Source organism: Hypanus sabinus, chromosome 19 (genome assembly GCF_030144855.1).
Source record: "Hypanus sabinus isolate sHypSab1 chromosome 19, sHypSab1.hap1, whole genome shotgun sequence".
NCBI classification, from domain to species: Eukaryota; Metazoa; Chordata; class Chondrichthyes; order Myliobatiformes; family Dasyatidae; genus Hypanus; species Hypanus sabinus.
In genome coordinates this window covers 73,652,804-73,678,740 of record NC_082724.1, presented here as the reverse complement: position 1 = coordinate 73,678,740, position 25,937 = coordinate 73,652,804, and the positions used below count along the sequence as shown (strand labels likewise).

Genomic DNA, 25,937 nt, shown 5'->3' with positions numbered 1-25,937 from the left:
CACAGTACTCCAAATGGGGTCTGACCAGGGTCCTATATAGCTGCAACATTACCTCTCGGCCCTTAAACTCAATCCCACAATTGATGAAGGCCAATGGACTGTATGCCTTCTTGATCACAGAGTCAACCTGTGCAGCACATTGACCTGGACCTCAACATCCCTCTGATCCTCCATACTGCTAAGAATCTTACCATTAATATTATATTCTTCCATCATATTTGACCTACCAAAATGAACCACCTCACACTTCTCAGCCCAGTTTTACATCCTATCCAATGTTTTGCTGTAACCTCTGACAGCCCTCCACACTAATCACAACACCCCCAACCTTTGTGTCGTCTGCAAATTTACTAACCCATCCCTCCCCTTCCTCATCCAGGTCCTTTATAAAAGTCATGAAGAGAAGGGGTCCCAGAACAGATCCCTGAGGCACACCACTGGTCACCGATTTCTATGCAGATTATGACCCATCTATAACCACTCTTTGCCTTCTGTGGGCAAGCCAGTTCTGGATCCACAAAGCAAGGTCCCCTTGGATCCCATGCCCCCTTACTTTCTCAATAAGCCTTGCATGGGGTACCTTATCATATGCCTTGCTGAAATCCATGTACACTACATCAACTGTTCTACCTTCAAAAAACACAATCAGGCTCGTAAGGCATGACCTGCCTTTGACAAAGCCATACTGACTGTTCCTAATCATATTATGCTTCTCCAAATGTTCATAAATCCTGTCTCTCAGGATTTTCTCCATCAACTTACCAACCACTGAAGTAAGACTCACTGGTCTATAATTTCCTGGGCTATATCTACTCTTTCTTGAATAAGGGAACAATATTTGCAACCCTCCAATCCTCCAAAACCTCTCCAGTCCTCATTGATGATGCAAAAATCATTTCCAGAGGCTCAGCAATCTTCTCCTTCTCCTCTCACAGTAGCCTAGGGGTATATCTCGTCCAGTCGTAGTGACTTATCCAACTTGCTGCTTTCCAAAAACTCCAGCACTTCCTCTTTCTTAATGTCTATATGTTCAAGCTTTTCAGTCCGCTGTAAGTCATCCCTACAATCACCAAGGTCCTTTTCCGTAGTGAATACTGAAGCAAAGTATTCGTTAAGTACCTCCAGTTCCATACACACTTTTCCACTGTCACACTTGTTCACTTGTTAGTCCTATTCTCTCATGTCTTATCCTCTTGCTCTTCACATACAAGGGGTGATTGATAAGTTCATGGCCTAAGGTAGAAGGAGATGAGTTATACAGCTCTTGTTACATGCACATGCAGTTCAACTCTGAATGATTATGCAGAAAGTTTGAAGTTAATAACTCATCAGGGTGATTGATAAGTTTGTGGCCTAAGGTAGAAGGAGATGAGTTAATAACTTCAAACTTTCTGCATAATCACTTAAAGAGTTGAACTGCATGAGCATATAATGAGAGCTGTATAACTCGTCTCCTTCTTCCTTAGGCCACAAACTTATCAATCACCCATTTGTGGACACTTTCTGGAGGTCCAAGATCCGTATGCTCCATGACCGCTGGACTAAGTGTGTAAATGTAGGAGGGGACTATGTTGCTAGGTTTTCTAAAATGGACTCCTTCTGCCTTAGGCCACGATCTTATCAATCACCCCTCGTACTTGTAGAATGCCTTGGGGTTTTGCTTAATCCTGCTCGCCAAGGCCTTCTCATGGCCTGTTCTGGCTCTCCTGATTTCATTCTAAAGCTCCTTCCTGATAGCCTTATAATTTTCTAGATCTCTATCATTATCTAGTTTTTTTGAATCTTTCGTAAGCTTTTTTTGTTCTTGATTAGATTTTCAACAGTCTTTGTACACCACGGTTCCTGTACCCTACCATTCTTTCCCTGTCTCATTGGAATGTACCTATGCAGAATGTCACACAAATATCCCCTGAACATTTGCCACGTTTCTGCTGTATGTTTCCCTGAGAACATCTGTTTCCAATTTATGCTTCCAAGTTCCTGCCTGATAGCCTCATATTTCCCCTTACTCCAATTAAACACTTTCCTAACTTGTCTGTTCCTATCCCTCTCCAATGCTATGGAAAAGAAGATAGAATTGTGATGACTATCTCCAAAATGCTCTCCCACTGAGAGACCTGACACCTGACCAGGTTCATTTCTCAATACCAGACCAAGTACAGCCTCTCCTCTTCTAGGCTTATCTACATACTGTGTCAAGAAACCTTCCTGAACACACCTAACAAACTCCACCCCATCTAAACCCCCCGCTCTAGGGAGATGCCAATCAATACTGAGGAAATTAAAATCTCCCACCATGACAACCCTGTTATTTATTACACCTTTCCAGAATCTGTCTCCCTATGTGCTCCTCTATAAAAAATACCTGGTAGAATTATTGAGCCCTTCCTGTTCCTAATTTCCACCCACAGAGACTCCATAGACAATTCCTCCATGTCTTCCTCCTTTTCTGCATCCATGACACTACCTCTGATCAACAGTGCCACGCCCCCACCTCTTTTGCCTCCCTCCCTGTCCTTTCTGAAACATCTAAAACCCGGTACTTGAAGTAACCATTCCTGTCCCTGAGCCATCCAAGTCTCTGTGATGGCCACCACATCATAGCTCCAAGTACTGATCCACACTCTAAGCTCATCCACTTTGTTCATGATGCTTCTTGCATTAAAATAGACACATCTCAAACCATCGGTCTGAGCGCATCCCATCTTTATCAGCCGCCTATCCTCCCTCTCACACTGCCTGTAAACTTTCTCTATTTGTGAGCCAGCTGCCCCTTCCTCCCTCTCTACATTTCAGTTCCCACCCCCAGCAATTCGAGTTCCTCAGTTACACCAATGCAGACAGGGAGAAATGGGGATGGGTGACTGGGTAAAGAAATGCTTCCACTATCCAAAGCCAGTTTTAGTGAAGCACTGATGAAGGCAGATAACCTGAAATGTTACGTATCCCTACAGATGCTGTCTGACCTGTTGAGCTGTTTCACATTTTAGTTATACAGTCTGCGCTCTTTATCTGAGGGTTCTGCATGTGCAGATTCAACCAACCGCAGATTGGGAAAACCTGGAAGTTCTCTCTCCAGCACTCATTGTTTGAGCATTGTTCACCTTGCGTCTCATGTACAGAAGTTTTTTCTTGTCATTATTCCCTAAACAGTACAGTATAACAACTATTTATATAGAATTTACATTGTATTAGGTATTATAAGTAATCTAGAGATGATTAAAGCATACGAGAGGATATGCGCAGGTTACATGCAAATACTACGCCATTTTATATAAGGAACTTGAGCATCCGTGTTTTTTGGTATCCGCGGGGGGGTCCCAGAACCAATCCCCCGTGGATAAGGAGGGCTGACTGTATTATGACCTAGAGTTGAATGGAAAAGTTCTATCTCTTTAATAATTGCTCCAGCAATGTTGTGTACTACTGAACTCATAGTAATATCCCCGTTCAGACGTTGTAATACCTAACATTATTTTATTCTCTTTATATCTCTAGTGTGTTTGTTTTATTTCTATTATTTCATGGCTTGGTTCCTTAAGGTTGCAATAGCAGGTCAACCCCTCCAACTGAAGGCCTCATTTCATAGCCTTGTGTGTTACTGATGAGACCAACATTTCATGATTACCTCCATAAACCACTGCTCAGCTGCCCTTCAAACTGTAACAGTGCGTGGGTGGGGTAAAGAAACTGCAAAGCTTTGGTATAACGGTCTTTCCAGCCCTTTACAGGGGATGACTAATAATGAACCATTTTGCTGTGTGACACAGAGTAAACCTGATAACAATGGTAGATCAATATGATGTTAGTTAAGCAGGAGTATTTTATTCAGTAGCTTCACGGTCCTGGGCCTGTGAATTAGTCCTTCAGTGCCAGTGCAGATGTAGAATTACCCTTTACATCACAATGGGTCTACAGCCAGGTGTTTGTCTAAGCGAGGGATGCAATGGAGAATGGGGGCCCTCTTCTTGCAATAACTGAGCGAAGAACCTCTAATGACCTAAACACAATACAACCTGACACCACACACAAAATGCTGGTGGAACGCAGCAGGCCAGGCAGCATCTATAGGGAGAAGCGCTGTCGACGTTTCGGGCCGAGACCCTTCGTCAGAATCTGACACCCTTTGGTCTCTGACATTTTCACCCCAATGGACTCGTTTTTTCACAGACTTACTGTCCCTCCAAAACTCTAAACTACACCAGGATGTTCTGAGGGCCCTCTGATTTTTTTAAATAAAGAATAAGCCATAAATACAAGAGATTCTGTAGATGCTTGAAATCCACGGCAACACACACAAATTGCTGGAGAAACTAGGCAGGTCAAGCATCATCTATGGAGAGGAATAAGCAATTGATATTTTGGGTCGTAACCCTTCTTCAGGGCTGGAAAAGAAGAGGGAAGATGCTGGAATATAAAGGTGGGAAGAGGGGAAGGAGGTTGGTTAGGAGGTGATAAGTGAAGCCAGTTGGGTGGGAAAGGTAAAGGGCTAGAGAGGAAGGAATCTGATTGGAGAGGAGAGCAGATCTTAGGAGAAAGGGAAGAAGTGGCACCAGGGGGAGGTGATAGGCAGGTGAAAGACATAAGAGGCCAGAGTGGGGAATAGAAGAGAGGAGGGGAGGGAATTTTTTTTACCAGGAGGATAATTGAGTGGGCTCAAGAACAAACCAGTTCCCCTCCACCAGTGAGTTCACTTGGCTGGATAAGTGCATTCTCACATTGAACAACTCCCCCCAATTCTAGAATCAAAGGTGTGGCATTGAGACTTTACAGTGCCAGCTATGGGATATATGCAGCTGTCTTTGTTCAGTCCTATTCAGGCCCTTCCCTCTGTTAGTGACAGGCATTATTACAAGCCCACACATGTCCATGTCCATCCCAACTATTCCTCCCCCTACCTTGCTCTGTATTGTCTCCATTCCAGTTCTTTTGTCTCCATTTTATCTGTTCTGATGGCAAGACCTTCCACAAAGTTGCTTCTGAAGTATCTAACTTCCTTCCTGAACTGTAGTGTGTTGGCAGAGCCCTCAGCCACACATTGCTGATTTCCTGCACCTCTTCTCTCTCTCTCCTTCTCCAGCACTAGAATAACGATAGAATTCCCATGCTCTTCACTTTACACTCCATCAACCTTCACATTAAGGAAATGATAGTTCATAATCTCCACCACTTCAACAAGATTCCTCCACCACGCACTCCAAAGGGACTTTGCCCCTTTATCACAACATTTCCCAAGCTGGTGCAATGACTGCTTTCAATTGGTAAATTGGCTTATTATTGTCAGTTGCACCCAGGTACACTGAAAGCGTTCAAAAGTTTAGTTCAAAATAAACATTATCGAGCAAGATATATCACCTGAGATATAATTTCTGTGCGCATTCCCAATAAGTACAGTGAAACAACAGAATCAATGAAAAACTGCGCACAAAGATGAACAACCAATGTACAAAAGAATACAAATTGTGCAAATACAAAAAATACATAATAATAATAAACATGGAGAACATGAGTTGTAAAGTCCTTGAAAGTGAGTCCATAGGTGTGGAATCAGTTCAGTGTTGCGGGTGAGTGAAGTTATTCATGCTGGTTCAGGATCCTGATGGCTGAGGGGCAATAACTGTTCCTGAACCTGGTGGAGGTGTCGATACTCATGATTGTGTGGCTAAGTATAGCTCATACACCATCTGTAAATTGGCTGATGATGTAATCGTTGTTGGCAGAATCTGAGATGGAGGTATAAGTGTACAGAGGTACAGGTGTGAGATAAACCAACTAGATGTGCGACAAACTTGCACTGAACATCAGTAAAACCAAAGAGCTGATTGTGGACTTCAGGAAGGGTAAGATGAAGGAACACATACCAATCCTCATAGAGGGATCAGAAGTGGTGAGAGTGAGCAATTTCAAGTTCCTGAATGTCAAGACCTCTGAGAATCTAACCTGGTCTCAACATGCTGTATCGACACAGCTATACAATACAGTAGCTATATTTCATTAGGAGTTTGAGGAGATTTGGTTTGTCACCTAAAACACTCTGAAACTTCTGTAGATGTACCATGGAGAGTATTCTGACAGGCTGCATCACTGTCTGGTATGTGAGGGGGGTTGGGCAGGAAGCTACTGCACAGGACAGAAAGAAGCTGCTGTGGGTCATAAATTTAGTTGGCTCTGTTTTGGATACTAGCCTCTGTAATCTCCGAGACATCTTCAAGGAACGGTGCCTCAGAAAGGAGGTGTCCATTATTAAGGACCCCATCACCCAGGACATGCCCGCTTCTCATTGTTACTGTCAGGAAGTGGGTACAGAAGCCTGAAGGCACACACTCAGCGATTCAGGAACAGCTTCTTCCCCTCTGCCATCCCATTCCTAAATGGACATTGAACCCTTGGATAGTACCTCACTTTTTAATATTATTTCTGTTTATGCACTATTTTTAATTTAACTACTTAATATACAAATATATATATGCACACACACTTACTGTAATAGATTTACAGTGGAGCTAGGTTTATGAACCCTGTAGAATATGCATATTTATTTCTGCATAAATATGACCTAAATGTGATCAGATCTTCATGTAAATCCTAAAACTAGATAAACAAAACCCAATTAAATAAATAACACAAAACATTATACTTGTTCATTTATTTATTGAGAAAAATGATCTAATATTTAAGTGTTTTTTGTGAACCTTTGTTTTCAATCAAACATTTCCATTAACTGTTGATCAGTCTTGCACATTGGCTTGGGGGAATTTTAGGCCATTCCTCCTTACAAAACTGCTTCAACTCTGGGGTGCTGGTGGGCTTCCTCGCATGAACTGCTTGCTTCAGGTCCTTCCACAACATTTCTATAAGATTAAGGTCAGGACTTTGACTTGGCCATTCCAAAACACAATCTTCTTTTTAAGTCATTCTGTTATTGATTTGCTCTTGTTTTTTTGGATCATTGTTGCATTATCCAACTTCTATTAAGCTTCAGGTGATGGACTGCTACCCTGACATACTCCTGTATGTGGCCCCTGGGTCGCCTCAGGCTCGTTCAGCTCACTTCCGTCTAGGGGGAGCAGCCTTTGACCCCGCCAAACTGGATAATCAGCTTGTGTGGATGCTGTGTGATGTCCCCACCCTGCCAAATAACATATGCGATTAAATGATTACACTTTATAGAGATGACTAAACTAAGTGAATAATAACGATACAGTGTATATGAAGGATAAGAAAATAAAGAAAAGGCGCCAAAACTTATCAAAGTCCAAACTGCTTCATGCAGAACCGTTGGAGCTCAATTCACGAAGTCTTCTGGCCACCATTCGATCCCCTCAGACCTCCTCGACTCGCAGCTCAGGACCACCTGAAGTGATCAACCAAGCACCCCCGGCATGCCTGTCTTCGTCTCCTCTTCTCGTCGAACCTCCTGGCCTCGGACCCCCACTCGGGGTCCGTTCCGTCGCCCAGCTTACAGTATCGCGCCCTCTCTCTCTCTCACCCCCTCGTGCTGACTCTCCAAAAGCCCGCCAACAATAGAAACACTGTAGAACATCCAGGCGGTCTTTTGCAAACTTGAGACATGCAGCAATGTTCTTTTGGAGAGCAGTGGTTTCCTCTGTGATGTCCTTCCATGAACGCCATTCTTGTTCAGTGCTTTTCTTACAGCGGATGCATGAACAGAGGCTCTAGCAAGTTCTAGAGATTTCTGCACGTCCTTTGCTGTCACCCTTGGGTTCTTTTTCACCTCCTTCAGCATGGGATGTTTTGCTTTTGGTGTGATCGTTCCAGGATGCCCACTCCTAGGGAGAGTAGTAACAGTACTGAGTTTCTTCCATATATAGACAACTTCTTTTACTGCGGACTGATGAACACTCGGGTCTTTAGAAATCTTTTGTGGCCTTTTCCCGCTTCATGCATCTCCAATTCTGCTTCTAAGGTCCTCTGAAAGTTGTTTTGATTGAGGCATGGTGCACATAAACAGATCTTTCTTGAGAAGAGCAGACTCTGTCAGTAACCTGGCTTAGTGTGTCTTCTTTTTATAGGGGTGAGCACAAACCTCTAAACTCATATCACTGATTGGAACACCTGACTCCAAATAGCTTTTGTAGAAGGCATTACCCTGGAGGTTCACATACTTTTTCCAATGTGTGCATGTAATATTTGATAATTTTTTTCAATAAATGAACAATAATGTTTTTGTGTTATTTATTTAATTGGGTTCTCTTTATCTAGTTTAAGGACTTGGGTGAAGATCTGATCACACTTTAGGTCATATTTATGCAGAAATAGAGAAAATTCAATATGGTTCACAAACTTTCTAGCACCACTGTGCTTATTTATTGTCTCCTATATTATCATGTATTGCATTGTACAGCTGCCACTTCGTTAACAAACTTCATGACATATGCCGGCGATATTAAACCTGATTCTGATTCTGATTAGAGGAGCTTAGTACAGATTGGGTGGTCACTTCATGGAACATCTTCATGCAGTCTGCAGGGTCAATCCTGAGCTAGCGGTGGCACTGTCACTTTAATTGTCCATTCCATTCACAATCTGACCTAATTGCGTGGTTCCAACAAAGCTCAATGCAAGCTTGAGGAACAGACTGTCCTTTTCAGTCTCCCAGAGTCAAACTCAACAATTTCATGAACACCCTGTTTTACAGATGGCAGGAGACGAGCCCTGGACATTGGACAGGAGTCTTAGCCAATCGTGTGTGGACGTTGACACAGACCCAGACTCACATCTGGTACCAGACTAACTACAGAGAGGCAAATAGTGCTCTCCAAGAACCGACAGGGCACAGAAAGAGGAAGGGCCCACTGACAAGTCAGGTCAGTGTTAAAGTGAGAAAGGAAAACACTTTAAAAAGAAAACATAGAAGTGAAGATGGGAATGCTCAACATGCCGCGAATGTGTTTGCTGAAGAGAAGGCGGAACCAGTGCAGGGCACACAGCAGATCATTGACACCACACACGGAACGTTGAGGCAGGAGGAGGCAACTGCGGATCAGGAGGAGGGCAAGATCTTGAGTGACTACTTTCAGCTGCACGTGCAGCTGAGTGACCTGTACTCCCAGTGGGTGCAAGCTGACAAGCACTTTGCACAGGTGGCTCAGGATTTCCCAGGTAGGTGTGTCAGTGAAGGAAGAATTTATGGTCTTGAGTTTACTTAGAGGGGACTGCTGCCTGTACTGACAGCTTGCATTCCTCGTGTAGCCCCAGGCTATATCCACATGTACCAAATACAGTCGATTCTGGTTAATTGAATCACCAGTTAGTAGGGAAAGCCTTTATTTGGGACAAAGAGCAAACACTAAATAGACACAATAGCTGGAATTTCCTTCATTTATGTGGGACATTCTCCCAGTAAAATGGGGCAGGAGCCTGTTGCCAAACAGTTTCTGATCAGCGTCACTTGTGTGGCCATTAGATACTGCACCTTGCTTAGACTAAAGAGTTTTTAAATAGTGACAGTTGCATGTGTTTATATTCAAAAAGCAGTGATTTTTGTCACTGATAGTTGGCAAAAAATAAGCTATAAGACAATTTAGAACTGTTTTGCTCACTGCAGTTTCAAGCATTCAGGCTTGGAGATGCCAGAAAGTTCAAAGCAAATTTATTACCAAAGTAGATAAATGTCACCACATACGACCCCAAGACTGATTTTCTTGTGGGCATACACAACGAATTTGCAGAATAGTAACCAGAGTGCAAAAGCCAATAAACGGTGCAAATGCAAACAGAAATAAATAGCAATAAATAATGAGATAAAGAGTCCTTAAAGTGAGGTCATTGGTTGTAGGGGCATTTCAATGATGGGGCAAGTGAGTGTAGTTATCTCCTTCTATTCAACAGCCTGATGGCTGAGAGGTAGAAACTGTTCTTGAACCTGGTGGTGCATATCCTGAGGCCCCTGCACCTTCTGCCTGATGGCAGCAGTGAGAAGAGAGCACGTAAACACAAAGTACACTGCAGATGCAACACGCTGGAGGAACTCAGCAGGTCAGGCAGCATCCGTGGAAACAAACAGTCAACGTTTCGGGCCGAGACCCTTCGTCAGGACTGAAGAGGGTGGGGGGAGGGTGGGAAGGAGAAGGCTGGTAGGTGTCAGGTGAAAAACCAGTAAGGGGAAAGTTCAAGGGGTGGGGGAGGGGAAGCAGGGAGGGGATAGGCAGGAAAGGTGAAGAAGGAATGTAAGGGGAAAGCACTGTGTGTAGAAGAAAGCAGAATCATGAGAGAGGTGATAGGCAGCTGGAGGAGGAGGCAGAGTGAAAGTGGGATGGGGGAAGGGAGAGAGAGGGAATTACTGGAAGTTGGCGAATTCAATGTTCATGCTAAGAGTAGAGAGCATGACCTGGGCGGTGGGGATCTTTGATGATGGATGCTGCGTTCCTACGACAGCATTTCATGTAGATGTGCTCAATGGTTGAGAGGGCTTTATCCGAGGTGTACTGGGCCGAATCCACTACCTTTTGTAGAATTTTCCATTCTAAGGCATTAATGTTTCCATACCAGGCCATGATGCAGCCAGTCAATATACTCTCCATTACACATCTATAGAAATTTGTCAATGTTGTAGATGTCATTCCAATTCTCCACAGACTCCTGAGGAAGTAGAAGCACTGTCATGCTTTCTTCGCAACTGCACTTGCGTGCTGGGTCCAGGACTGGTTCTCTGAAATTGTAACACTCAGGAATTTAAAGGTGCTAACCCTCTCCACTTCTGATCCTTAAGTAAGGACTGGTTCATGGACCTCTGGTTTCCCTCTCCTGAAGTCTATAATCAGTTCCTTGGTCTTGCTGACAGTGAGTGAGAGGGTGTTGTTATGACAACACTCAGCCAAATTTTCAGTCTCCCTCCTGAATACTAATTCCTCACCACCTTTCATTCTGCCCAGAAGTGTCAAAATGACCGAGAGTGAAAAATGAAACTATTTCACTACTTCAACAAGTTATGAATTACGAAGAATTTGAAGGGATCTTGAATGTTATAATGAAAATGAAAGTTTGGAGGAAGCGGTCATTTAAAGCTTTGCACTAGGTGTCTGCACTAATTTTGTTCATTTACAGTCAATCATAAGAACATGGCAGTTGAATTCCTCCATTAATAACTATCAAGTACACCCTGCACGGTTTTATAACCATAAAGGTATTGGTAGTATTCTAATTTGTTCTGTATTACATTTAAATACCAGTACATTTTGGCCCAATTATTTGGCTGTCCAAAATAGCTGAACTTTCAGAGAAATAGTTAAAAAGGTACAAAAAAGACAAACTGAGTAACAAATTATGTATTTAAATGAAGTACAGAACAAATTATTATGACCAATACTACTTGTGTACTATAAAACTGTGTATTAGTTTCAACCTAATACTTACACTGGATGAATTCCTCTGTCGGTATGCTGTCGTGTCCTTTTGTTTGACTGTAAATGAACAAAATCAGTGTGGGCTCCCTATGCAGATAATGGACTGCATTCAAACAATGAAGCTACTAAATCTTCATGTCCAAAGTTCAAACTTAATGTTAGAGAAATGTATATAATATACATCCTGAAATGCTTTTCCTTTGCAAACATCCATAAAAACAGAGAAGTGCCCCAAAGAATGAATGACAGTTAAACATGAAAACCCCAACATCCTCCCCAGCTCCCCCCTCCTATGTGTAAGCGGCAGCGAATGACAATCCCCCCCTCCCCCAACAAAAAAAATGTGCATTGGTACCATCACAGAGCCCAAGTGTGGGCTAAGCAATAGCAAAGACACAGACCAAAGTTACCCCAAAAGCTTTGCATTTCTTTCAAAATTCGACAAACCACAGGTTCTCTCTCTCCCTGGCAAAGCGAGTGGGAGACATAACAATAACCCACTGGTTTACCATCTTAAAAGTTCATTTTGTCGCTTTTTCCAAGCTCTGTGTCTGAAGATCGCAAAGACTTTGGGTCTTCGGGCCCACAGCAAAAGGTTTTCCAGCCTCCCTGACGACACAGGAGTCTCCTGCCGTGACACCGACCCTCAATCCACCCATCTCCAGAGCCCTGAGATCTTAGGCTTCCAAACACAATTGAGGCTCTCAGGCCAAACCCTTGGCATGTCGAATAACGGCCAGTCGTGGAACCCCGAGAACGGGTCCAGTCTCGCAAAGAACTGAAGCCTGCATGTAACTCCAGGTCATAGTCTTCCAAAGGATCCTGAAAGGGAAAGGGAGAACAAACAGGTGCAACTGACGCTATTTAAAAACTGTTCACCCTAAGCACACTGGTGTCTGACTGTGCACAATTGACACTGGCTAAAAACTGTTCAACAGTCTTCTGCCCCAATTAAGCAACATCATTTCCCAAATAAATGAAGGAATCCTGGCTATTTTCTTGACTAGTTTTTGTTCAAGAGTTGTCCCAAATAAATGACTAACCTGATTAATCGATTGCCCAATTAATCGGAATCCACTGTGGTATAATGGTTCTAATGTGATACTTATTCAAAGTATGGAAACTTTCAGTCTATTCTGTATATGAGAGTCAGACATACAGAGTGGCAGTGCATTGGTTAAATGGTTATAATGATGTGATGGTGTAGTGATATTGTAAATTGGTAAAGGCTGCATCTAATTGTAGTGAATATACAGTTGCAGTGGCATGATTATGTTATCAAACTAATAATGCAGAGAAGTTGAGTTCAGATTGTCTGATTTTTTTTTAAAAAACACTGGTTATGAAAATTGGTGTCAGTAAAACTAACCTTGTTAATAAACCTTGCCCTGATGAACCTTGGCCCTTTGTCTTGGCCCAAAATGTCAATTGTTTATTCATTTCTATTATGTTAATTGTTGGTTTACAGCTAAAATCCCAGCAACTCATTAATGCTAGATGCTGTGTGTCCCCAGTTTGACCCACATGCAACACCAGTTCTGCACCAACATGGCTAAATTGCCTATTAGCAATCGCCAGGAAAAGTAGGCCAAAGTCAGCATGGTTTCCTTAAGGGGAAATATTGCCTAATAAATCTATTGGAATTCTTTGGGGAAATAACAAGCAGCACAGACAAAGTAGTGTTAGTGAATGTTGTTTACTTGGACTTTCAGAAGACCTTTGACACACATGAGGCTGCTTAATAAGAAAGAGCCCATGGTATTACAGGAAAGATATTAGCATGGATAGAGCAATGGCTGATTGGCAGAAGGCAAAAGTGGGAATAAAGTGAGCCTTTTCTGATTGTTGCCAGTGACCAGTGGTGTTCTGCAGGGGTCACTGTTAGTACTGCTTCCTTTCACATTATATGTCAATGATTTGAATACCAGAGTTGATGGCTTTGTGCCAAGTTTGCAGATAATACAAAGATAGATGGAGGGGCAGGTGCTGATGAGGAAGCAGGAAGTCTGCAGAAGGACATTGACAGTTTGAGAGAATGAGCAAAGAAGTGGCAGATGGGGAATATAGTCCAGGGAAATGTATGGTGATGCACTTTGGTAGAAGGCATAGAGGCATAGTTTATTTTCTAAATGGAGAGAAAATTTAAAAATCAGAGGTGCAAAGGGATTTGGGAGACCTTGTTCAGGATTCCCTAAAGGTAAACTTGAGGATTTCCTAAGGTTTAACTTGTGGGTTGAGTTGGTGGTAGGGAAGGCAAGTGCAGTGTTAGCATTCATTTCAAGAGGTCTAGAATATAAAAACAAGGATGTAATGCTGAGGCTTTTTAAGGCATTGGTAAGACTGCACTTGAAGTATTGCGAGCAGTTTTGGGTCCCTTATATGAGAAAAGATATGCTGGCATCAGAGAGGGTCCAGAGGAGTTCACAGGAATAATTAAAAGGTTAATGTATGAAGAGCATTTGATGGCTCTGGGTCTGTACTCAATGGAGTTTAAAGGAATGAAACGGGGATCTCATTGAAACGTGTTGAATATTGAAAGGTCCAGATACAGAGAATGTGGAGAGGATGTTTCCTATAGTTGGGAAGTCTAGGGCCAGAGGGCACAGCCTTAGAATAGTTGGACATCCACTTAGAACAGAGATGAGGAGGAATTTCTTTAGCCGAGCATAGTGAATCTGTGGAATTCAGATGGCTGTGGAGGCCAAGTCATTCAGTATATTTAAAGCAAAGGTTAATAGGTTCCTGATCAGTCAAAGGTTATGGGGAAAAGGCAGGAGAATGGAGCTGAGAGGGATAATAAATCAGCCATGATGGAATGGTGGAGCAGATTCTGCTCATATGTTTTATGGTCTATACAAATAACCAGAACCACAACAGAAACTTCTGAAATTCTTTGCATATGAAGCAATAAAATTATTCAGGAGCTTGTCCGAAATAGAAGCTCCACATGCCCGCTGTACCATTCAATAAGAACATAAAATATAGAACAGTTCAGTACAGATGTTGTGCTGATCTACATAAACCTACTCCAAGTTCAATCTAACCCTTTCCTCCCACATAGCCCTCCATTTTTCTTTCATCCATGTACCTTTCTAGGAGTCTCTGAAAGGTTCCTAATGTATGAGTCTCTACCATCACTGTGTTCTATGCACCAGCCACTCTCTGTGTATAAAAAACCCTGCGTGAGAAGGTCCCTCAGGCTTCCCCAGACATTCAATAAGACCACAGTCCTGTATCAGCTTGGCTAATGTTTAACTCATTTCCATTTTCCTGTACTAGCCCCATCTCCTTTGACTCCCTGAATATCCAAATCCAAAATTCTTCCACAGTTTTAAACTGAGGTTATTCGTTTATTTAATTTAGAGATACAGCATGGAATAGGCCCTTCAAGCTGTTCCACCAGCGACCCTCCAATTTAACCCCCAGTTAACCTTCCAACCGAACCCCAGTGAACATGTGGGTTTTGTCCAAGAGCACTGCTTTCCTTACACAGAACGTGGAAGGAGACCAGAACACTTGGAGGAAACCCACATGTTCACTGGGAGCACGTATAAACTCCTTACAGATGACATCAGAGTTGAACCCCAAACACCAGTGCACTGAGCTGTAGTAGTGTTGTGCTGACTGCAATGCTACTGTGATGCCCTGTGGCTTTTGGGCCAGTGTTTTTTTCTTAGATCTGCAGTAGTGATAATCTGATTTGTAACCGTGTCCTTGCATCCCCTGTTGTTTCAGGAGTCCGCATTCTGCGACAAGATCCTATAGAATGCCTCTTCTCTTTCATCTGTAGCTCCAACAACCACATCTCACGCATTGCCGGAATGGTTGAGCGTCTGTGCCACACCTACGGGGAAAGGCTGTGCCAGCTGGACTCCTGCACCTACCACTCATTCCCCACATTGCAGGTTCTGGCTGGTGAGTGGCAAAACGGAAAGGCAGCCTACTGGCTGGGGAATGGGCACAGCTTTGTTGGCTTGTAGGGAGGAGGACGGTTAGCTGTGGAGCTGATCTAGTAGGAGAGGTGTAAATAATGCAAGATGGTGTTGGATTAGAATTAAAATCAAGTATATTATCACTGGCATATATCATGAAATTGTTGTTTATTAGCTTAAATACATGTGGTTAGTTGGTTAAGTCATTACCCCTACTGGGATGGAGGCCACGGGCAGCTGCTCGCCAGAGTCCTCTGTCCTGGGCCTGTCTTTCAAGGTGTAGCCCATCTAAGATTCTTCCTCTTCCAGGGATGATGCCTTTGGAGCTTCTGTGTTTCTGGGTTCTTATGGAATGGGGTTGCTAGCCCCATGCCCAACTCTACTCCTTTCACAGACAGGCTTTGTCCCTGGCGGAGATGCAGTAAAGTGCCAAAGAAGATTAGTGAGGTAGTGTTCATTGCTTTATGAACCATTCAGAAATCTGATAGTGGAGGGCAAGAAGCTGTTCCTAAAATGTTGAATGTGGTTGTTCAGACTCCTGTACCTCCTCCCTGAAGGTAGTATTAGAAAGATGTGTTCAAGATGGTGTGGGTCCTTGTTAGCTTCCTGAGACACTGGCTTTTGAAGGTGTTCTCAATGATGAGGAGGGTGGTGCCCATGATGGAGCTGGCTGAGTTTACAACTCTCTGCAGCTTTTCTTAATCCTATGCAGTGGAACCGCCATACCTCCAACTTACATCAGTGTGTTGGGTCCAAGAGAGATGTTGACGCCCAGGAACTTGAAGTTGCTCAACCTTTCCACTGGAAAGCATTAGGGCTGGAGTCTTGGCCATTATACCCTCTGAAGTTAAATAGTCTGTTAATACTTGCTGGTCAAAATTCTTTCTCTGTAAACTGCATCTTTAAACCAGTACCACAAGTTAATTATACTGTTCACCCTCACCACTTTGTCCCTTTCCTCCCTCGTCCTACCCCATTTAATCCATTTATCAGTGAATTCGGGTCTGGCTCCACGACTGCACTTAGGACATTTCAAATTCCAATGGTTGAATGGATCCATAGTTCCATTTAATATCAGAGAATGCATACAATATACAGTCCGAAATTCTCACTCTCCACAGACATCCATGATACAGAAGAAAAACCCCAAAGAGTGAATGACAGGAAAACGTTAGAATCCTAAAGCCCCCTCCCACTTCCCATGCACAAGCAGCAGCAAATGCATTAACCCTCTCCCACTTGCAGCTCTCCCACCACCCACCATGCAAGGAATAGCAAAGCCCCCAAAGAGACCATGATGTAGTCTATCAAAAGCCACTGTTCACCCCACCAATTCGACATACCACAGGCTCTCTCTCTCTCTCACTAACAAGGGAGAGAGTAGTATTGCTCCTGCCACAGCAAGAGAGATACCAAATACTTATTAATCATAAATTATACACAATTGTGTAAGTTTATGGGTGCTGGACATTGCATTTCCAAATTATTGAGAACCTGTTCTGATTTGAAAGTTTGCAATTTTCCATCATCACCTGTAGAGCAGAATATTGGCAGAGACAACTCATTAATATGCAAACCAAACTGAAAGCAGAAAAAGTCTCAGAAGGTCAGGCCACATCAGTGGAGAGACAAACAGGGCAAAGTGTAGCATCAGTTTCTGCTTGCACAGATTATACCTGACCTGCCAATTATTGACCAAGTATGAGGTGGACAAGGAGAAAGAAGAAAGCAAGTTTGTTGGGGAAACTAGGTTGCTCCCAACTGAAACAAGACAGGGTATCGACACTGAATCTGAATCAGGTTTCATATCACTGGCATATCTCATACAATTTGTTGTTTTGCATAGCAGTACATTACAATACATAATCATTTAAAAAAATATATAAAGTACAACAAGAAGTGAATATATAAATTAAATTGAATAATTTGTACAAAAATACTGAGGTAGTGTACATGGGTTCATTGTCCATTTAGAAATCTGATGGCAGAGTAGAAGGAGCTCACCCTGAAATGCTAAGCACGTGTCTTCAGGCTCCTGTTCTTCTTCCCTGATGGCAGCAATGAGAAGTTGGCATGTCCTGGGTGATGGGAGTCCTCAATGATAGATGCTGCCTTTTTGAGACATTGCTTTTTGAAGGTGAAATGTCTTCAATACTTGGGAATTAGTGCCCAAGATGGAGCTGGCCGAATTTACAATTTTCTACAGCTTTTTCTGAACTTGTGCTGTGGCCTCTCCACACCAAACAGGGATGCAATCAGTTAGAATGCTCGCCACAGTGCATCTGTAGAAATTTGCCAGAGCCCTTGGAGGCATAGGAAGTTTTCTCAAATGCCTAATGAAATATAGCTGCTGCTGTACCTTCTTTGTAACTTCCTCAATATGTTGGACCCAGGATCGATATTTAGAGATATTGACACCCATGAATTTGTAACTGCTCACTCTTTCCACTTCTGATCACTCGATAAGTACTGGTATTTTGTACCCTCGACTTCCCTTCCTGAGGTCCACAATCAATGAGTGCAAAGTTGCTGTTGTGACACCACTCAACAGCTTATCTATCTCGCTCCTGTATGCCTTTTCATCACCAACTGAAATTCTGCCAACAGTCATCAACAAATTTATAGATGGTGTTTGAGCTGGGCCTAGCCACATAGTCATGGGTGTAGGGAAAGTAGAGCAGTGGGCAAAGTGCATATCGTTGAGGTACACCAGTGTTGATTGTCAGCGAGGAGAAGATGTTATTTCTGATCCACACTGACTGTGAGGAAGTCAAGAATCCAGTTGCAGAGGGGAGGTTCAGAAGCCTAGAGTTTGGAGTTTCTTGATTAGAACTGAAGGTATAATTATGTCAAAACTGAGCTGTAATCAATAAACAGCTGACATTCATGTTGCTATTGTCCAGGTGGAGAGACTGAGTGGAAAGCCAATAAGATCACGTCCACCGTAGACGTATGATGGCGATAGGCAAATGGCAGCAGGACCTGGTCCTTGCTTAGGCAGGAGTTCGTTCTGGCTATAACCAACCTTGCAAAGCTCTTCATGAAGTAATGACCTGCAAACTCTGGCTGGGCAAATTGTCCATCTTTAACATCAATCGGAATTATGTTTTGTTCTTAGTGTTCCATAGGTTGTTCCTGGCCTTCTCACTTTCTCCTTCCTTTCTCTCCTAAGTCATGAGATACCTTTTCCTTCAGTCCTCTACCACTTCTACCTATCACCTGCCAACTTCTTACTCCACTCCCCCGTCCACCCAGATTCCCCCTCACCCATTTTCATCTATCACCTGCCAACTTGTATTCCTTTCCCCTTTCCCCACCTCCTGATGAAGGGTCGCAGCTTGAAACGTTGACTGTTTATTCCTCTCCACAGATGCTGCCTGAACTGCTCAGTTCCTTCAGCATTTTGGGTGCATTGCTCTGGACTTCCAGCATCTGCAGAATCTCTCGTCTTCTTTTCCCTGAAGGCGTTCCCGCCTGCTTCCTTGCTACCACAAGGTGGTGATATTATCTTAGCAAACTGCCCATATCAGAAGGAGCCGGTTCATTTTTTGTTGGATACTAGATACATTTAATTTAGTTTATTTCTTTAGGAACCAGTAACAAGGTATCACTGATGATTTTTCATTGGCCCATGGGTAGGTCATGTTTTTATTTGAGAGTATGCTTGACGTTTTTAATCTAACATGTGAGCTTTGGCTACCTATGTAACCCTCTCACCATGGCTTGTAATAAACCAGGGTGGTTAGCTAACTCTGGCTATCAGCCATGTGACTCAGTGTTGCATGGGTAAGGACGAGAAGGCTACCTTCAATTAGCAACAGTGCCTAGGGTCAGAGTGTGAGTCAGGCTCGACCAACCAGGGAAGCTGGAATCTTCCGAGGAGGGAGCAGAAGTCACCAGGAAATAACAGACCTTAAAGCAGTTTAAAATTACAGTGGAAGTATATTTACCAAAGTTTCAACTTTGACAAACAGTTAATAGAAAAAGAAAAGTAAAACAACCCATTACAGTTAAACCAGTCGAAGTGTGCCCATTTCTGGAGTAGTTGGGTGCTTCACTTTACTCACAACGCTGAGCCCACTTCACCAGCCACAGTTCGAACTTTGAACTTATCTCGAAGAACATTATGAACAAACTGGTTAACTCAGAAGCTTTGGCACTTCCTCCTTAGAACTATTCATATGCACAAACCGCTTCTTACAACGGGGTCTCTCCTTCGGGTGGAATTCTGCGAGCATTTTCCCTTGTACTCTGCTCCGCACCCCTTGCCAACAAAGACCCCAAAACCAGGCCACTGTCCCTTAGAAATCTGATTCCACCCAGCTCTCTCGAACGTTCCATAGCATTCCACTGGACAGAATGTTACCAAGACTAACCCAACTGGCTGACACAATATTCTTCAGCAGAGCAAATAACTCCTTCTCTTAGCAGAAGCCTAATGAGAGATGAAGCCTAACCAACAGAACACACTTTGTTTGCAGAAAAGCTGCTGGTATAAATATCTAACAGCATGGCAGTAGAACTGCAATAAAACATGTAACACATAGACAACTCAATGTTTTGATTGTAGAAGTATGGAAAACCTTGTCTCAGTTGTAGCAAACTTGATCCAAAGGTCAAAATTCTAAGTAAATTTATTATCAAAAGAGGTTCTGTGGAAGTGATAGAGACCCCAGGATGGTAAGTTGCCTCCCTGGTGCCAGGATCAGGGATGTTTTGGATTGTGTCCATGGTATTCTCAAGCGGGAGGGAGACCAGCCAGTCTTGGTATATATTGGGGCCAACGAGGAGGCCCTGAAGAGAGATTTTTGGGAGCTATGTAGAAAGCTGAGAAACAGAACCTCCAGGGTAGTAATCTCTGGATTGCTGCCTGCTCCATGTGTCAGTGAGGGTAAGAATAGGATGATTTGGCAGATGAATGCATGGCTGAGGAACTGGTGCAGGGGGCAGGGGTTCAGATTGATGGATCACTGAGATCTTTCTGGAGAAGGTATGACCTGTACTAAAGGGATGGGTTACACCTGAACCTGAGGGGGCCCAATAGCCTTGCAGACAGGTTGGCTAGAGTTGTTCAGGCAGGTTTAAATTAATTTTGCAGGGGAATGGGAACCAGAGTGACAGTGCTGAAGATGAGGTTTACAGACAATGTGCAGCGAGACTCCTAACAAGGAGAGGCTGATGATTGAACAAAATTGCAGTCAACAGGATGAGATGATAAAAGGCCAACAAAATTGAAAAGGGTGAATACAGGGCTGAAGGTGTTATATTCAAGTGCATACAGTATGAGGAATAAGGTCGACGAACTTGTAGCACAGTTACGGATTGGCATGTATGATGTTGTGGGCATCATTGAAGCATGGCTGAAAGAAGATTATAGCTGGGAGCTTAATGCCCAAGGGTACACATTGTATTGAAAGGAAAGCCAGAAGATAAAATAGGCCATAGTCAGCATGGTTTCCTCAAGGGAAAACCTTGCCTAACAAATCTGTTGGAATTCTTTGAAGAAATAACAGGCAGGATAGACAAAGGGAAATCAGTTGATGTTGTGTACTTGGATTTTCAGAAGGCCTTTGACAAAGTGCCATACATGGAACTGCTTAACAAGCTATGAACCCATGGTATTACAGGAGAGATTCTAGCATGGATAAAGCAGTGGCTGATTGGCAGAAGGCAAAGAGTGGAAATAAAGAGAGTCTTTTCTGGTTGGCTATTGGTGTCCCACAGGGGTCTGTTTTGGGACCGTTTATTTCTTTATTATATGTCAGTGATTTGGATGATGGAATTGATGGCTTCGTTGCAAAATTTGCAGATGATACGAAGACACTATGTAAGGACACAAGATTAGGAGAATGGGCGAAGAAATGGCAGATGGAATACAGTGCTAGGAAGTGTATGGCCATGCAGTTTTTAGAAGAAAACTAAAGGTTGACTGTTTTCTAAATGGTGAGAAAATGCAAAAATTGAGGCGCAAAGGGACTTGGGAGTCCTTGTACAGGATCCCCTAAAGGTTCATTTGTAAATCGACTCTGTGGTGAGGAAGGCAAATGTGATGTTAGCATTCATTTCAAGAGGACTAGAATGTTAAAACAAGGATGTAATGTTGAGACTCTATAAAGCACTGGGGAGGCCTCACAGAGTATACGGACCCCTTATCTTAGAAAAAATGTGCTGAAACAGGAGAGGGTTAAAGGAGGTTAATGAAAATTATTCTAGGATTGAATGAGTTGTCATAAAAAAGAACATTTGATGCCTCTGGGCCTGTTTGCTGGAGCTCAGAAGAATGGGGGGTGAACTAATGAAAACCTATCGAATGGTGAGAGGCCTTGATAGAGTGGACGTGGAGAGGATGTTTCCTGTGCTGGCAGAGTCTAAGACCAGAGGACACAGCCTCAGAATAGAATGGAGATGAGGAGGAATGTCTGAGAATAGTGAATCTGTGGAATTCATTGCCATGGGTAGTTGTGGAGGCAAGATCTTTATGTATATTTAAGGCAGAGTTTGATAGATTTTTGATTGGTCAGGACGTGAAGGGATATGGGGAGAAGGGAGGAAATTGGGGCTGAAAGGAAAATTGGATCAGCCATGACAAAATGGTGGAGCTGACCTTGTAGGATAAATGGCCTAATTCTGCTTGTATACCTTTGGGTCTTTTGGTCTTGTAAATGTCAGCATATACTACCCAGAGATTAATTTTGTTTGTTTATTTTATTTAGCTGTATTGCCCTTTGAGCCATACCATTCCAACAAACCCACAACCCCAATTTATCCTTAACCTAATCATGGGACAATTCACAATGACCTAGTACGTCTTTGGACAGTGGGCAGAAACTGGAGCACCCGGGATAAACTCGCGTATTCCACGGAGAGGATGTACAGAGACTCCTACGGAAAGGTGTCGGAATTGAACTCTGAACTTTGGAAAACTCTGAGCTAACTAATACACTAACATGGTGCCCAAATCTTCTTGCATTCACAGTAAATGTGAAGAAACACAATCGAATTAATGAAAAACCCCATACAACACAAACAACCAATGTGCAAAAGACAACAACTGATGCAAATACAAAAAAATAATAAATATATAAGCAATAAATATTGAGAACCTGATTTGAAGAGTCCTTGAAACTAAGTCCATAGGTTGTGGGTTTAGTGTTGGGGTGAGTGAAGTTATCCCCTCTGGTTCGACAGTCTAATGGATAAGGGGTAGAAACTGTTTCTGAACATGATGATGTGAGTCCTGAATCTCCTGTACCTCCTTCCTGATGGCAGCAGTGAGAAGAGAGCATGGCCTTTTTTCCTCACGTAAATAGCGTGTGAGGCTATCTAAAGAGATACCTAGCCAATTCATGGGAACAGGCTGCCCAGAAATCTGAATGTTGTGCTGCATTGGCAATGAATGACCAGATTTCAAAAGTACTTCATTAGTTGTGGGCCAATTGGGAAGGGTTGAGGATGTCAAAGTCACTGTACAAATACAATTTTCTGTTTTAATCACACCGTAAGCCCAACTAGCACCAAAAGGTTCACTGATAGAAGCCCTTTGCTTTCACACCAGCAGTGGAAATCCGGGTAGATGCATATGGTGTAAAATCAGTAGTTTAAATAGCAGTGTACTATGCACTAAGTTCAATGATTAAAAATTAAAAATAAAACCAGAAATTTTTGGAAAGACACAGATTAGGCAGCTCCTATGAAAAGAGAAACATTTAATATTTCAGTTCTGAAACCTTCAGGAAAAAAAATTAAGAAGTTGACAAGGAACAAGGGCTGGTACTGGAGACAGAGTGTAGGACTCAGGCTGAGAATGGACAGTGATGTCTGACTGGGAATGAGGAAGGGTTTTAGTATCAGACTGATGGGGAGGGAAATATGGGATGACAGGTGGCAGTAAGAGAGCTGGATTTAAGTAGGTAATAATAATTTCTTGTGGTCATAGGAAATAATGTGGAAAAAGAGTTACGAAAACTAGGATTTGGATACCGAGCGAAGTTCATCAGCCAGACCGCCAAGGTGATACTGGAAAAACATGGTCCTGATTGGCTATATTCCCTGAGAGAGACCTCATACAAAGAAGCAAAGCGTGCTCTGTGCACTTTGCCTGGTGTGGGGGCAAAGGTGAGTAGTTTATTGATGAATAGCTCAGTCAGTAGATGGATTTTTAAACCATTTAGCTGAACTGAAAATAATACATTTAACTTTAGAGTAATATACACAAAATGTTGGAGGATCTCAGCAGGTCAGGCAACATCTATGCAAAGGAATAGAGTCGACGTTTTGGGCCAAGACCTTTTATGACATCAATGGGGACTCTATTCCTCTCCATAGATGCTGCTTGACCTGCTGAGTTCCTCCAGGGTGTGTGTTACTCTGAATATTCAGCAGTGTTTATATTTAATTTTAATTACTTTTAATTTTCTGATGACTCCAATTAACTGAACTTCACTGAAGACTAGGCAAAAGGGATGCACTAACGACATCTTCTTTCACCTTTTTTTTCTTGGTGTTCACAAGCTGGGAGACAATAGTGCTGGGTTGTTTTGCTCAGTGCTTTGGATAGGGAGTAAAAACCATATTTGTACAAACTATCTTTATTGGGTGAGATTTCGGGAAACATTCTTACCTGTACTCTCTTTGCCTCTCATCTCCGGCTCCAGGTGGCTGACTGCGTTTGTTTGATGTCTCTGGATAAGCCAGGTGTTATTCCAGTGGACACACATGTCTGGCAGATCACAAAGCGTGATTACCTCTCCCACTTGGGGGCAGGGAGGAAGAGTCTCACTGACAAGGTGTATGGAGAAATTGGTAAGAATTTTATTTAATTAGAGATACGGTGTGGAGTAGGCCCTTCCAGCCCTTCAAATCCCTTTGCCCAGCAACCTCCAGATTCAACACTAGCTTAATTTTGGGACAATTTGCAATGACCAATAACCTACTAAACGATACATCTTTGGACTATGGAAGGAAACTGGAGCACCTGGAAAAAATCTACACAATTTATGGGGAGGATGTACAGAGTCCTTACAGATGACATCAGAATTGAACTCTGAACTCTGATGCCCAAAGTTTTAATAGAGTTGCGCTAACCATTACACTACTGTAGAATAGACAGCAATGATTAGTTAACTGGCTTCCATAAATGAGTAGTGTTTTATGCGGATTACTTGGAGGTTAATTATTCTTTCTGCTGTAAAGTATGATCAGGTCAGTAGATACTATCCTGCGAGTACAAAGCGTTAAACACATCAGTGTCAGGATGTTGTACAAAGTAGAACACACAATCATTAATGCAGAATCACATACTGCTACTGACTAGGAATGGCCTTTGTACTTTACATTGTGAAGGATTTTAATGGTAATAGTTGGGAATGCAAACTGTAAATATAAAATGGAAGTGGAGAGTATCCTGACTGGTTGCATCGTGGCCTGTATTGAAACACTAATGCCCAGGAATGGGAAAGTGGTGAATGCAGCCCAGCCCCCCACCCTTCCACTCAGAGCCTAGAAATTAGACATTAACGAGGTGGTCACGGGAGGCAGCGGAGAGCTACGGGATTGCTTCGAGTCCATGTACTAGGCCATGGTCAAGCACTTATCTAGAGGTCTGAATAATGATCCATGGTTGCAATGGACCGAGGTAAAACAGCTGTAGGTGCGTGTGTCTCCACAAGATTATTCCGAGTCTTCCCCAGGCAGTAGCTCTGGATGAACCATGAAATGCAAAATCTGCTGAGAGCTGGATCCGAGGCATTCCAGTTTGGTGACCAAGAAAGTTACAAGAGGTCCAGGTACAATCTCCAGTAAGCCACCTCATAGACGACGTGGCAATTCTGGACCAAGCTTGAGTTAATGAAGGATGCTTAGCAGTCATGGCAGGGCTTGAATACTATCTCTTCTTATAAAGTTAAATCAAGCAACATGGGCGGCAAAAGAGCTTCGCTTCCTGATGAGCTCAATGCCTTCTTATGCTCCCTTTGACTATCAAAACATAGCAGGGCCGTTACGAAGTCCCACATCCTGAGATTTTAGTCTCTGTAGCCAATGTGCAAACAGCCTTCGGGAGGATGAACCCATGAAAAGCATCCAGCCCAGACTGGGTACCTGGCCAAGTATTAAAGACCTGTGCTGATCAGCTAGCTAGTGTGTTCACTGAGATCTTTAAGCTCTCACTTTGGCAGTGTGTGGAAGCAGGCTTCAATTATACAGGTGCCCAAGAAGAGTATGGTGACATGCCTCGGTGACCACTACCCAATAGCACTTACATCCACAGTGATGAAGTGTTTGAGAGGTTTGTGATGAAACAGATCAACTCCTGCATGAGAAGTGTCTTAGATCCATTCCAATTTGCTAACCAGAGCAACAGGTCCACAGCAGATACCATCTCATTGGCTCTTCACTCAACCCTGGAATATCTGAACAGCAAAAATGCATTCTTCAGGTTTAGCTTTAGGAACTACAGCTCAGCTTTCAATACGACCATCCCTTCAAGACTAATCTATAAGCCCCAAGACCTTGGCCTCAATGCGTCCTTGTGTAATTGGATCCTCGATTTCCTCACTTGCAAACCCCAGTCAGTTCAGATTGGCAACAACTTCTCCTCCACGATCTCCATCAGGCTGTGTGCTTAACCCTCTGCTCTACT

The 25,937-nt window shown here is 43.0% G+C and overlaps 1 protein-coding gene across 7 annotated transcripts in view; it reads left to right on the top strand.

Annotated features, from left to right (window-relative positions):
* ogg1 (8-oxoguanine DNA glycosylase) overlaps positions 1–25,937 on the top strand; it is a 51,636-nt gene that overhangs the window by 17,562 nt on the left and 8,137 nt on the right. For all 7 annotated transcript variants that reach the window (XM_059944736.1, XM_059944735.1, XM_059944734.1 and 4 more), the window contains exons 3-6: positions 8,660–9,123; positions 15,102–15,281; positions 23,235–23,413; positions 23,953–24,100. In XM_059944736.1, the coding sequence (XP_059800719.1) occupies positions 8,660–9,123; positions 15,102–15,281; positions 23,235–23,413; positions 23,953–24,100 (971 nt within the window). The remainder of the gene's footprint in view (positions 1–8,659; positions 9,124–15,101; positions 15,282–23,234; positions 23,414–23,952; positions 24,101–25,937) is intronic.